Below are 11,510 nucleotides of genomic sequence, written 5' to 3' on the forward strand. Positions count from 1 at the left end.
AGTGTTTGCATGCATTAGGCTTTCAAATGAATTAAGCCCGGTTTGCAATTCCCTGTAAATTCCAGCAAGAGGAGCTGCCCCCCGCCTGCATCCTGTGGCCTGCCCCGCAGCTGTGGGCTCCACCCCTGGATGGCACCACAGGAGAATGGGACATACTGTCCTTCAGGCCTGCCCAGGGACCCCTACCCCATACCCTGCCCCGCAGCTGTGGGAGCAGGGAGCTGGCACATGGCACAAGAGAAAAAAAAAAGGCATCAGCAATTCAAAATGTCATCTGGCAGACAAAGAGGCTCATTACATGTCTTTGAGTGCCTTTGTGTTTAAGATGTCTGAGAACACTCCTCCCTTGCCAGATTTTCTTTTCCCAGCTCTCTGTTGGCCAACGCTCAAAGGGTGGCCAAAGGAAACTATACGAAGACACACTCAGGGTGGCCCTCAAGCACAGAGGCATCGACACCAATGGCTGGGAGGAGCAAGCTGCTGACCATTCAGTGTGTCGCCACCTGGCACACCAAGGCACGCAACACTTCAAGGCCCGATGATTCAATACTGAGGTGGAACAGTGGCAGTGGAGGAAGGAGAATGAGACCAACCTCGGGCTGTGAATCCTACTCCCCCATAAAACAGCATGCCCCCATTGCTGAAGAATGTGTGTCGCCACCTGGCACACCAAGGCACGCAACACTTCAAGGCCCGATGATTCAATACTGAGGTGGAACAGTGGCAGTGGAGGAAGGAGAATGAGACCAACCTCGGGCTGTGAATCCTACTCCCCCATAAAACAGCATGCCCCCATTGCTGAAGAATGTGTGTATCCAGAATCAGGCTCCTCAGTCACCTGAGGACCCATCAAGCCTGATGGACATCATCCTCGACTCCAAGGGACTGCCAACAATGACATTTGCATGCGACAAATCCATGGACATGACGCTTTAATTTGCGGTGAGCCAAATTAAACTACATCTGCGGAGTTTTTGTTTAATACACCAGACAGACTTAGAGCATCTGGAAAACCCACTTGTGCAAACAGTCATGCCATTGCAGCGCAAGAAACGGTGAAAACCGTGGTGTGTACAAATGCCCTAGAAGGCCAAGGCACCTGTTTTATTCTTATCAGGTGAAGTGTAACTCTGTGGGTACTGCGTGGTTTGTCAGAATATGATAGTCCTTCAAGGTAGGTTCTTCAGAAGCCAAAGCATGTTGCAATACAAGAAGGTTGAAAATCTGAAGAGTCCCACACTACAAGGTCAGAATGGACTATTTTGACCATTTCATCTGACCTCCTGTATCAAAGTAAGGGAGGTGGTGCTCTCTCCTACCTTGGGGGTCTTTAAGATGAGGCTAGACATGCACCTGGCTGGGGGTGTCTGACCCCAGCTCTCGTTCCTGCCCAGGGCAGGGGGTTGGATCCAATGATCCGCTAAGGTCCCTTCTGACTCAAACATCTATGAATCTATTAATCTAAAATGCAGGCCTTAGGACTTTGCTGAGTTAATTCCCATTTAAACGTAAGCACATTGCTTAGGAAAATATCCAGTCTGAATTAGAATTCTCCAGTAGCTCTTGTTCCAATGGTTAATTACCTTCCTCGTTAAAAAGGAGTGGAGTGCCAATGGTCAATGTGGGAACCACCACTGTCTGTCTAATTAACATTTTAATTTCCAAGTAATAGCCCAGGATTGAGCTGGGAATATATTAGTCTTCAGCTGAAATGTTTCTCAGTCGTTCCTCATTTCAACAAGTGTGTTGGGTTTATTATGTCTCTAATGAGCCCAGGAGCCCTGTAACACTGCTCTTTGGTTTCCATTCCCTGGAGATCTGGACCCTGCTTATTCCATGGGAGAGGGGAGTTTGGCTAGTCTCTGCACCAGGGGTAGCAGATAAGCGGATGAAGCGTGCCGTCCCGTGACAGACTGGGAGGATGTCTTGGAAGGTGACAGACTTGATGCGGAGCAAGACTTGATGGCTCCAGGCTTGATGGGGAACAAGATGGCTATGCTGGTCCTTTCTGGCCTAGTTTGGGGGGGTCAAGCTCATCCTTCCTCTTAGCTAGATCTGGGTGGCAGGGCTCTTTGCCAGTCTAAACCATTACATTAGTGCTACCCAATCACTGCTTTTGCTTCCCGAGGCACCCCGAGTCTGCCGGCCAAGAACCTGGGTGGGTTTTACACCTTCACGCACGTCGATGCAGCTGGGGTGCTTTACACTCAAGCCCTCTTCTCTTGACCTGGCTCTGTTGTCTCCTGCCATTTAACGGGCTGTTCTGCTTCCCCGGGGATGACAGAAATGCAGTCTAGACAAATGCAATTTTCTGCCTAAGTAACAGGCTGAGTTTTCTCCCCTGATGCCCATTTGTTTCTTAAATAAGATTTGTGGTGATTGCCAGCTCCCACCTGCTTTTTCTCTGCCCCGAGTGGTCACATCTGCAGTTCTCCCTGATTGCATTAGTGGCTTGGCCAACAGACAGTGGGGTAGGATGGCACCAGAGGCATTTTTTCCTAGAAAGAAGCTGGTGCTGGAGTGAGTGGAGATGGCGTTTTCTGTCGGGAAGCTGGGTCTGGCCCCCCGTCCAGCCAGCCCTGAGGGCGGTGTTAGCCAGCACTAGAGGGACTGGGGAGAGCACTCTCCTGTGTGTTGGGAGGCCTGGATCTGCCAGTGAATGCTGGCCTCGGGCTAGCAATTGCGGCTAGGTGCACTAGGGTTGCCTATACCTCTTTTGCAGCTCTCTGGCAGGTCTGCTCCTGCTCACACTTGGAAATGCAGGCTGAAGCCCTCCACAGCCCCTCCCCAGACTCCTGCCTCTGACCAGCTGGAGAGGGCTGTCAGGGGGATGCACCCGGCGTGGCTTCATTGGCGTATTTGCAGGCTTGGCGGGCAGGGCATGGGTGGGAACAGCCTTGAAAGGGGTGTAGGCACATCCAGGGTCTCCTACCAGACCGGGGTTGCAATGCTCACCTCTTTCCTCCAGCACCTGGTGTGAGGGACCTGGGCTCCCTCTCTCAACATCTCAGGGTGGGATTCACCTGAGCCAGCTCGCTGAGCTCAGCTGTGTCCCCGGAGCTTGATCACTAGAAGCAGGCCCTTCAGTCCATTTGGGATCCAGGGCATGGAGCCCTTTCCCCACTCCTAGAGACCTGAGCAGGGCTTGCTCTTTCTGTCATAACTCAGGCGAGAAGAAGGAGAGGCCGGGTCCTTGTCTGGGACCTGGCTCTTCGCCTCCCAGTGCTGGAGGTGCGCTTTGCACTAGGAGGGTGGTAGCATTGCACGGCCTCACCCGAGTGTTGGGAGGGGAAATGCCAGATTCGGGTTTCCATTCTGGCGATATGATGCCCCACGACCAGCTCCTTCTAGGATGCCGAGGGAAGCCCCCGGGCATGGTTGTGTCTTGGCATTAAGGAGCTTGGACAGGAATGATCACCACTAGTTGAATGAATTTGGGTGCTGGTTGCAACCAGAGCTGGGGATTTGGACTTGGGGGTGCCAGTGCTCCTTCTTGTACTTCATGCTGGAGGTTTCTGGTTAAAGGGTCTTGCCCCTCTGTTCAGGGTCAGACTGATCACCCCATGGTCAGACTGGTAGGGACTGTGGCGGGTTTGCCTTCCTCTGCAGCAAGGGTTGTGCCTTTCTACCTGGGATCTCGAGAGCACCCTTTATAGAGGTAGGACGTTGTCTGCCATGGCTCCCCTGCTTTACCTGTGGCAGGTTAGGGCACTATACCTTGTGCTGTGTCAGGGTTGATAGTAGTTTTACCAAGAGTTTAGACGATGGACGTGTATAGGATGGTTTGGACAGGGCTGATCCTGCCTCTGGAGGAGATGACCGCTGGAGGCCCCTTCCAGCCCCACTTCTCTAGGAGACCCCCAGGGTTAGGCCCGTCCTGCTGCCCATGCACAACCAGAGCCAGGTGTGTTGGATCTGGATGAAACAGGGAACTGATGGCTTTTGCTGAGGGGGTTTTCACCTCCGAGGGGAGACTTTTGGGTGGGTCCAGTTGGTAGTGAATAAATATTGCTGCCTTCTGAGGGTCCAGGACTGGCCGAGGTGCAACAAGCACCACGTTTGGGCAGGTTCACGTCCCCGCTGCCCATCCCTGTGAGCTCAGCAGAGAGGCTGGGATCTGAATGGACTTGTTCCCCCTGGAAGTGGTCTCTAGCAATTCTCGGGGTATGGGATTTTCACTGTCACTGTTCGGCTGCACCTTTGCTTTGAGATAAGTAGGAAGGTAAGCTCATGTCTCCAGGGCTGTCAATGCAGCCCTTTCCACTGAAGAGGCTTGTGTTGGCATAATGGTCAGGCAGCGGTCTAGGGGGTTATGCTGGTGCTTTTCCCTGGTGCTAACAGGCTTGGACTCTGGGTCTGGCTCCCGTAGGGTTGCCCATCGGCACGTGAACTAGGGCAGGTCTATGGTGGCTTCCCACCCCTTACACACCTCTGGAGAGAAGGGTGAGCAGCCTGCTTCTGAGAAGTAAAGGCATTTGAAAGTGTGGACACATGGTACGTTGATACTGGTGTAGCTTAAACTGGTTTGTGCCAAGGTAGCTGCCCACAGGAGGTGCCGTGAGTGCCCCTTGCCGAGAGGTAGCAAGAGATTTGTGTGCCCTAAGCCAATGGTTCCCTCGGAGGTGAAAACGAGGTGGCAGACATGCCACATCCCCCGCTACAATTTATTCCTGCCTCTCTGAGTGGAGACTTTACCCCAGGGTGAGGTGACTTCTATTGGTGCAGGGTTGTGCACCGTGCGTATGCACTCCACATGCACACCAGTGTAAAGGCATCTTTTCCCAGTGCAAATCTGCATCCGTATCCTGAGAAGGGCATGCATCACTTGGAGCACGGCACAAGAGCCTGGGAAGTCAGCTGAAAGACTCCCCTTGACTTCCCTAGGCCGTGAATCAAGTCACAGCCCAATAAATAGCAGCTTGGGCCAAATACAGAGGCTTGGATTCAGATAGGTACACAGAGAAATGCCCATTTGCAAAATGACTGCTAATTTCTTAGGGGTTTTCCCTGTGTAAGGACAGTATGAAGGGCTCAGGATCCGGTTGGTTTTGACCATAATCTGATCCGTTTGAGTGAATGATTTATGAATAAGAAAAATCGGGAAGGACTGTCTGGCGTGGGACAGGGCTGGGATGAGTATTTCTGAAGAGCACAAGGCCACTGGGAGCAAGGCTAGCGTAACGTCATGGATGTACAATATTGAGATGTGAGCTCCGTTTTGCTGGAGAGCCATAGCTCTGTCATCTCGGCAAGTCTTGGCCGTCTGGGCCCACAGACCTACCTGAATCCTGGCAGGCTTGGATGGACTAGGCTCGCTCCTCAGCTGGGGCCCATAGAGATGCTCGCGGTTGGTACCTGAGGGTCTGCACTGCTGTTTCCCGTCATCTGGTGCAGTTTGAGTGTGAAAATAACTCTGTTAAAATGACATCCTGGGGCTCCATGTCCATTGGGTCCCAGCAATGCTAAATTTGCTTGGGGGACAAATAAAAAGATGTTGTTTTTTTTCCCCTGCCTTCTCCTTATTGCCTGTGCCTCGACCTAGGATCTGAGGATGAAGCAGGGCTCTTTCTTTCTCGTGCATTATTACCAGCACCAATTATCAAGACTTTTCAGAGCATATTAGGCGAGCGAGAACAAAGCATTCCCTTTCTCTGCCAGTTATGCCCTTTGCACATCCCTATTGCTGTTAACTTTGCAAGACAGTAGTATCAGGACTCAGGGTGGTATATCTGGGTAATCGTTTGTGTTGTTTCATGCATATACCACTTAATTGCTTTGCAAGCAGGTCCAAGCTGCTGAATTGGTTGGGACAGGGAGGGGGTTGGATTGATGGAGGTCCCTTCCTGCCCTACTTTTCTGGGATTGTGGATCTGAGATTCTGTGAATTCACAGGACAATGAATGGCTTTAAAGAGGACTTCTGCAGAAAGGTTGACGGCATTGAGTTCCCGCTGTGCTTTCCAAATCGAATGACCGCAAAGCAGTCGCTCATCCACTCGGTGCTGGCTAGGGAGATCAGCGCGCCCCGATGCAAGGGAAATGCCTCTAAGGAACAGGCCGTGTCGGGGTTATCTCCTACCTGTTCCCCGTTGCCTTTCATTGAGCAGTCTCAGTGCAATGCTGCTGTGGGCTGCGGTGTGTTTGCCATTGCATATTCATCAAAGAAACCCGGGGTTGGATGCATCATCCGGTCCAACCCCCCCATGAATGCTGGAAGGCTACTCCTGAAATCTTGCCTCCTGAGTACGTGTGCAGATGCCGAGCGCTGTCTTTGCAAACCTTTGATGCAAGCGAGACATTTCTACCATGCTCTGTGACTTGCTGAGCAGCTGGAAGGGGCTGGGGCAGTGCAGGCCAGATCGGGGGAGAACAGCACAGCGATGGCTTTTGTACCCTGAGGCCAACTGGATCCTGCTCCCATCCCTTCCCCGTTAGCAGAGAGAGATTTGTCCGTCACAGGACTGATTGGCCAGGCAATGCAATTTTCCATTGCCTTCCAGCGGGCTTGTCTGGTTGGTCTCAGAGAGCCCCTAATTCACTTTGCCCTTTTCTGCTGTAATGAAGTCCCTGGTCTATCACCAAACTGGGGATGGTGCCTGTACCCATTTCACATCCAAAGCTCCCGCTGATCTGAAAAGGGGGGTTTGGTCCTTACTGAGCTGCTGGCTAGAGAGGATGAGATCCTGAGAGTCTCAGGTTTGGGTAGGGTGTTGACTGGATGCAGCGTCCTGCTATTTGCTTTTGAGCCGGGAGGAAGGAGTATGGACAAATTACAATCCAGGGGCAGGACAGAAGCAACCGGGGCCGGGGCCTGGAAGGGGGAGTTCGAGCAGCAGAGGGGAGAGGGCAAAACAAGACCAATGCCCCTGCCCGCCCATGTGGTCGTGTCTGCAATGCAGGGTGAATGAAATGCCATCCTCGCGCTCGCACGTAGACCACGTTAACACGGTGCGAGGCACTGTTTCTATGCTTTCGCCAGTCTACAAGGGAGGTGTATGGGTCTCCTGCTACAGCTGCCTGCAAGGGAGCTACCCCCTTAGTGTGTTGTCCATCTCCCCTTCTTCAGCTGCTTCGGATTTGGGGTTGGTGCCTGTGTTTGAAGGGCTTGTGAGAGCCACGGGGTCCGGGAGCCGCCCTAATAATTCCCTTTTATCTTCAGCACGGACTCTTGGCTTGCAGAAAGCCCCAGCCCCAGGATCTGTCCCTGCCCAGCTCAGGCCGAACCCCCGGGAAGTAAAAAAAAGAAAAGAAAAAGAAAGTAAAATTAAAAAAAAAAGAATTGGAAACTCGAGAAACGGCAACTTTAATTGGGGCCTGCGTGATGTGAAGCAAACATCCTGCTCCCCTGCGGGGAAACCTCCGTCTTGCCTCCTCCGGGCATGGGCTTCAGCAGGGAGCACGGGGGGCTTGGAGGACAGGAGAAGTGAGAGGGAAAAGAGAGAGAGAGAGAAAGAGAGAGAGAGAGAGAGATGGATGTCGTGTAGCTTTACGGGTCAAAAATATACAGCGCTCATGTAGTACCCAGTGGGCAGTCCCATGTGGGCGGCTTGGAGCGGGCTGAGGCCGGGGGCTTGCAACCGCTCTCCCCAGCCCAGCCAGCCCCTCACCCCCGAGTTCACTCCCGTCCTGCCCCTCGCTCACTTCCTCCGCCCGATCTGAGCCATCAGGTGAGCATTGGCAGCGGCCTTCGCCCTCAAGTTCTTGGCCTTGGCAATGTTGAAGAGGATGTTCATGATGTTGGTGGGGACGTCGAGGGAGAGGGTGAACTTGGTGCGCCGGTCGCTCCGGGCCTGGTTCTGGTACATCTTGCCTTTGACCTGTGCCTGGGAGAGGTATTTATACCGGGCATCCTCTGGGAAAGTCCTTTTCTCCTTGTCCACCTCCTCCTCCTCCTCTTCCTCCTCGGAGGATGGCACCTCTCCCGGCAGGTAGTCGAAGCTCCTCTTGTCCAGCAGCGAGTTCTCATCCGCGGGGCTCTTCTTGGCCTCCGAGAGGGCGGCGTTGATGCAGCTGAAGATGGACTCGGCTTTGTACAGCTTGAGGGACAGGCCTGTCCTGGCCGCGCAGAGGATCAGGAGGAGCAGCAGGAGCTTGTCCTGAGACATGGTTCCACCCTGGATGGCAGGAGAGGGACACAGCGGGGTGAGGGTGGCAGACACTTCGGTACGTGGTCTTATGCATACAAGCAAAGCAGCATGGGGTGGCGGGGGAGAAGGGAAGGGACTGACCCGGCTACCCACACCTTGGCTGGGATGATGTAGCTGGGGCTGGTCCTGCTTGGAGCAGGGGGTTGGACTCGATGTGCCCTCCCGAGGTCTTTTCCAGCCCTTTTCTATGATTGGGAGTCAGGACTCCTGGGTTTGCTCTGAGACTTGAGGCAAATCACTGAGACCTGCATGTTAAAAAGAGGCCTCTAGGTCTGTGGGCAACATAGGGGCAGCTTATCATCACTGACATGCAGCTGCCTCTGGGGTGGGATGCACTCGCCACCAGCCAGCTCCCGTGGTGGTACTTGGGACCCTGCTGTAGGACACGGTAGGGAGCAAGAGGCACAAGCCTTTGTCACAACACATCCCTGTGTCTGGCTGGGGATGCTCACGGGGTGCCATGCGGTGTCGTGCCACCCCCTGCTTGGCAATCGATGGGGAAGAGATCAGCGTGAGATGCAGCAGATCTTGGGCTCGTATCGTGGCCTGGAAGCAAGGTGGGCTCCCAGTTATGGGAGGGGAGGGCGACCTAAAATAGACCTTCCCACCGGTACCCGCAATCGGCCTAGAAATCCCACTGTCACAACTGATGTCCTCTCACGTAGCCTCTTTCGACCGCCTGCAGAGGCTGAGACAACACAAACTCAAGGGTAGCGAGAGAGGTTGCCAAACGAAGCGGGATGTGATGCACGTTGCCCGTTGTCCCACCCGATGAAGCCACGAGACAACGGGCAACGTTCGCCCAGGATTGGAGGGACCGAATCCTGCCTGAGACTCCTGGAGCGTGTGGGATCAGGCCTCTGAAGCCCCCAAAGCACTTTGCTGGGGCGGATGGAGAGTCCAGGTAGCTCCAGGCCTGCTCTCTAATGCCACGAAGTCAACAGCCATTTACTGCTAAAGAGCAGCACAAATCAATGCCACCTTCATCTCAGCCACAACTTCTCATTTGATGAAGGGCGTGCAAATCTGTTTGCTTGGCCTTGATCCCACTGCAAAAATGGCAACACAAAGGTGATGAAAGGCAACGACTCTTTCCATCCTAACCAGTTTCCCTTTGCTGCTTCCTGCCTCAGTTTCTCCACCTGTAAAATGGGCACAATAATATGGATTTTTTTTTTCCCCCCTCTCCCACACCTCTGCCCCAGCAAAGCCCCTTGAGATCTACTGACTTAACCCAGGATTCTGTCAGATGGGAGTGTGAGACATTTTTAAGTGTGAACACGGGGCTGATTTCTATTCCACCCATTAGGCAATTAAAGTGAATGTCAGTGCCTGAGTGTGATTCTGTTCCAACCTGTCTGAGCCCCTGCAATTGTGCAAATGCACCTATTTCTGGACCACGATATTGCCTCGGCAGCCTTTAGGCAATGTCACCAAATGTAACGGGGAAGAAGAAGAACCACCCCCCTCCTGCGTTAACAGGCTTTCAGGGACTTGAGTGGGGAGGAGGAGGATCACACCTAGGTGCCTAAATCCACTCGGGGGGAATAGACTCTGGGCTCGCAGTGCGATGTCCTTTGAGATGCATTTGCATTTCCCGCTCTAGGATGCTCTTTCCCATGCAGCCAGCTGGACAGCCCTGGGCATCACCGAACCCCGAGCTTTCATTCATGCCCTGTGAGCAGTTGAGCAGTGGACGGGATACAGCGCTGGGGCTCTATAGAGGCCTGGGTTTTAGTCTCAGGCCTCCTGGAGGACCTTGGGCAAATGCCTTTGGCCCAGCTCCTTTCTGCTGCCCAACTCCCACTGATTACAGTGGAGGGAGGGGAGGGGGGTCAGGTCTGAAACAAGCCCTTTGCCTCACCCTGCCTCAGTTCCTCCACCTGTAAAATGGGCACAATGATACTGATTTCCTCAGCAAAACCCTTTGAGATCTCCTGAGAAACTCCTTGCTTTTAATCTGCTCCAGCTACTCCGCAGCCCGGTCACCCCATGGCACTACACTCAGTCTCAGAGCAGCCACGGCCGTCTTTTCCCAGCTCTTTTCTTTGGCCTAACGTCTGCATACTCGACAGTGACACAAAACAGAAGGCTCCAGGCTGAATGTAAGTGCTGCGGCCATCCCGCGTGCTCCTTTTTGTGGTCTTCTGGCTCTTCCTAGTGGGCTTTACAGTGCACTGCAAACTAAGCAATAACCCCTGAGGCCCTTCCAGCCCGGTGGGAGGTGGAAACCCGTATAGAGTAAATGGAGCCTTTGCTGTTGGTTCTCGACAGAGCTCACACAGAGGCTTGCTAGAGGGGCAGGTGTATGTCAACACCAAGCTCACGACATGAATGCTCCTCGACTATAAAATCTCCTGGAGTTTGTCAGTCTGGAGCCGTCCGTCTGTCCCCAGAGAAGCCCAAGTGGGGGTCTCGCCCGGCAGGGGCCAGTGCGTTGGGACCAGGCTCAAGGCATTGCTAACCCTACGGTCACTGGGGGCTGGGAGGGAGGACGGGTCACTCTACACATACAATTGTATAAAATGAGGGTTGGAAAGTTGCTTAGAAGCAACCCACATCTAGTGCAACCCCCTGCTCCAAGCAGGACCAGCCCCAACTCCATCATCCCAGCCAAGGCTTTGTCTAGCTGGGTCTTCAAAACCGAGGATGGAGAGCCCACCACCTCTCTGGGTGACCTGCTCCAGGATTTTACTACCCTCCTTGTGATAAAGTTTTTCCTAATATCCAACCTCAACTTCCCTTACTGCAACGTGAGCCCATTGCTCCTTCTTCTGTCGTCTGCCCCCATGGAGAACAGCCCAGCTCCATCTTCTTTGCAACCACCATTCAGGGAGTTGAAGGCTGCTATTAAATCCCCCTCGGTCTTCTTTTCTGCAGACTAAATCAGCCCAGTTCCCCCAGTCTCATCTCACCAGTCCTGTCCCCCAGCCCCGCAAACATTTTCATTGCCCTCCGCCGGGCTCTCTCCAACATGCCCTGCTGCCTGCGTGCGTCTGCTCCTTGCTGGGTGGGAGCAGGGCGCTGGGCTGGGCTGGGTGGAGCTGCTGATGAATCCCGGAGCTGGAGGCCCTGCAGCGAGTGCAAAGCTGCGTGCAGCTCGAGCAGAACCGCAGGGGACGGCAGGGTGGGGAGGCTGGACAGAGGCCTGTTGCAGCCGCAAGACCTGGGATTGAGGCTCCCATCTTCTCTGCAAACTTCCCTGTCTCAGTGCGCCGGGGTCCCTCGCAGCCAGGCCTCCCCCGACAGGACCCCAGGAAAACGGGTCATGTCTCAGGGAGATGCATAGGGTCACCCCAAGAAGTGAGCTTTGGATGAGGCTCTTCAGTGGGGTGGAGGTCGGGGTCCCTCTGCCAGCCACTGA

The 11,510-nt window shown here is 53.9% G+C and overlaps 1 protein-coding gene across 1 annotated transcript; it reads right to left on the reverse strand.

The window, feature by feature from the left end:
* Positions 1-7,295: 7,295 nt before the first annotated feature.
* UCN3 (urocortin 3) lies at positions 7,296-8,104 on the reverse strand. Its single transcript, XM_006035307.2, has one exon. The coding sequence runs from the start codon at positions 8,102-8,104 to the stop codon at positions 7,637-7,639; it is 468 nt and encodes a 155-aa protein (XP_006035369.1). The 3' UTR covers positions 7,296-7,636.
* Positions 8,105-11,510: the final 3,406 nt, after the last annotated feature.

Source organism: Alligator sinensis, unplaced genomic scaffold (genome assembly GCF_000455745.1).
Source record: "Alligator sinensis unplaced genomic scaffold, ASM45574v1 scaffold1056_1, whole genome shotgun sequence".
NCBI classification, from domain to species: domain Eukaryota; kingdom Metazoa; phylum Chordata; order Crocodylia; family Alligatoridae; genus Alligator; species Alligator sinensis.

Excerpts from the sequence above, each read along its gene's own strand:
- UCN3 (XM_006035307.2), bottom strand. The coding sequence starts at position 8,104 with ATGTCTCAGGACAAGCTCCTGCTGCTCCTCCTGATCCTCTGCGCGGCC.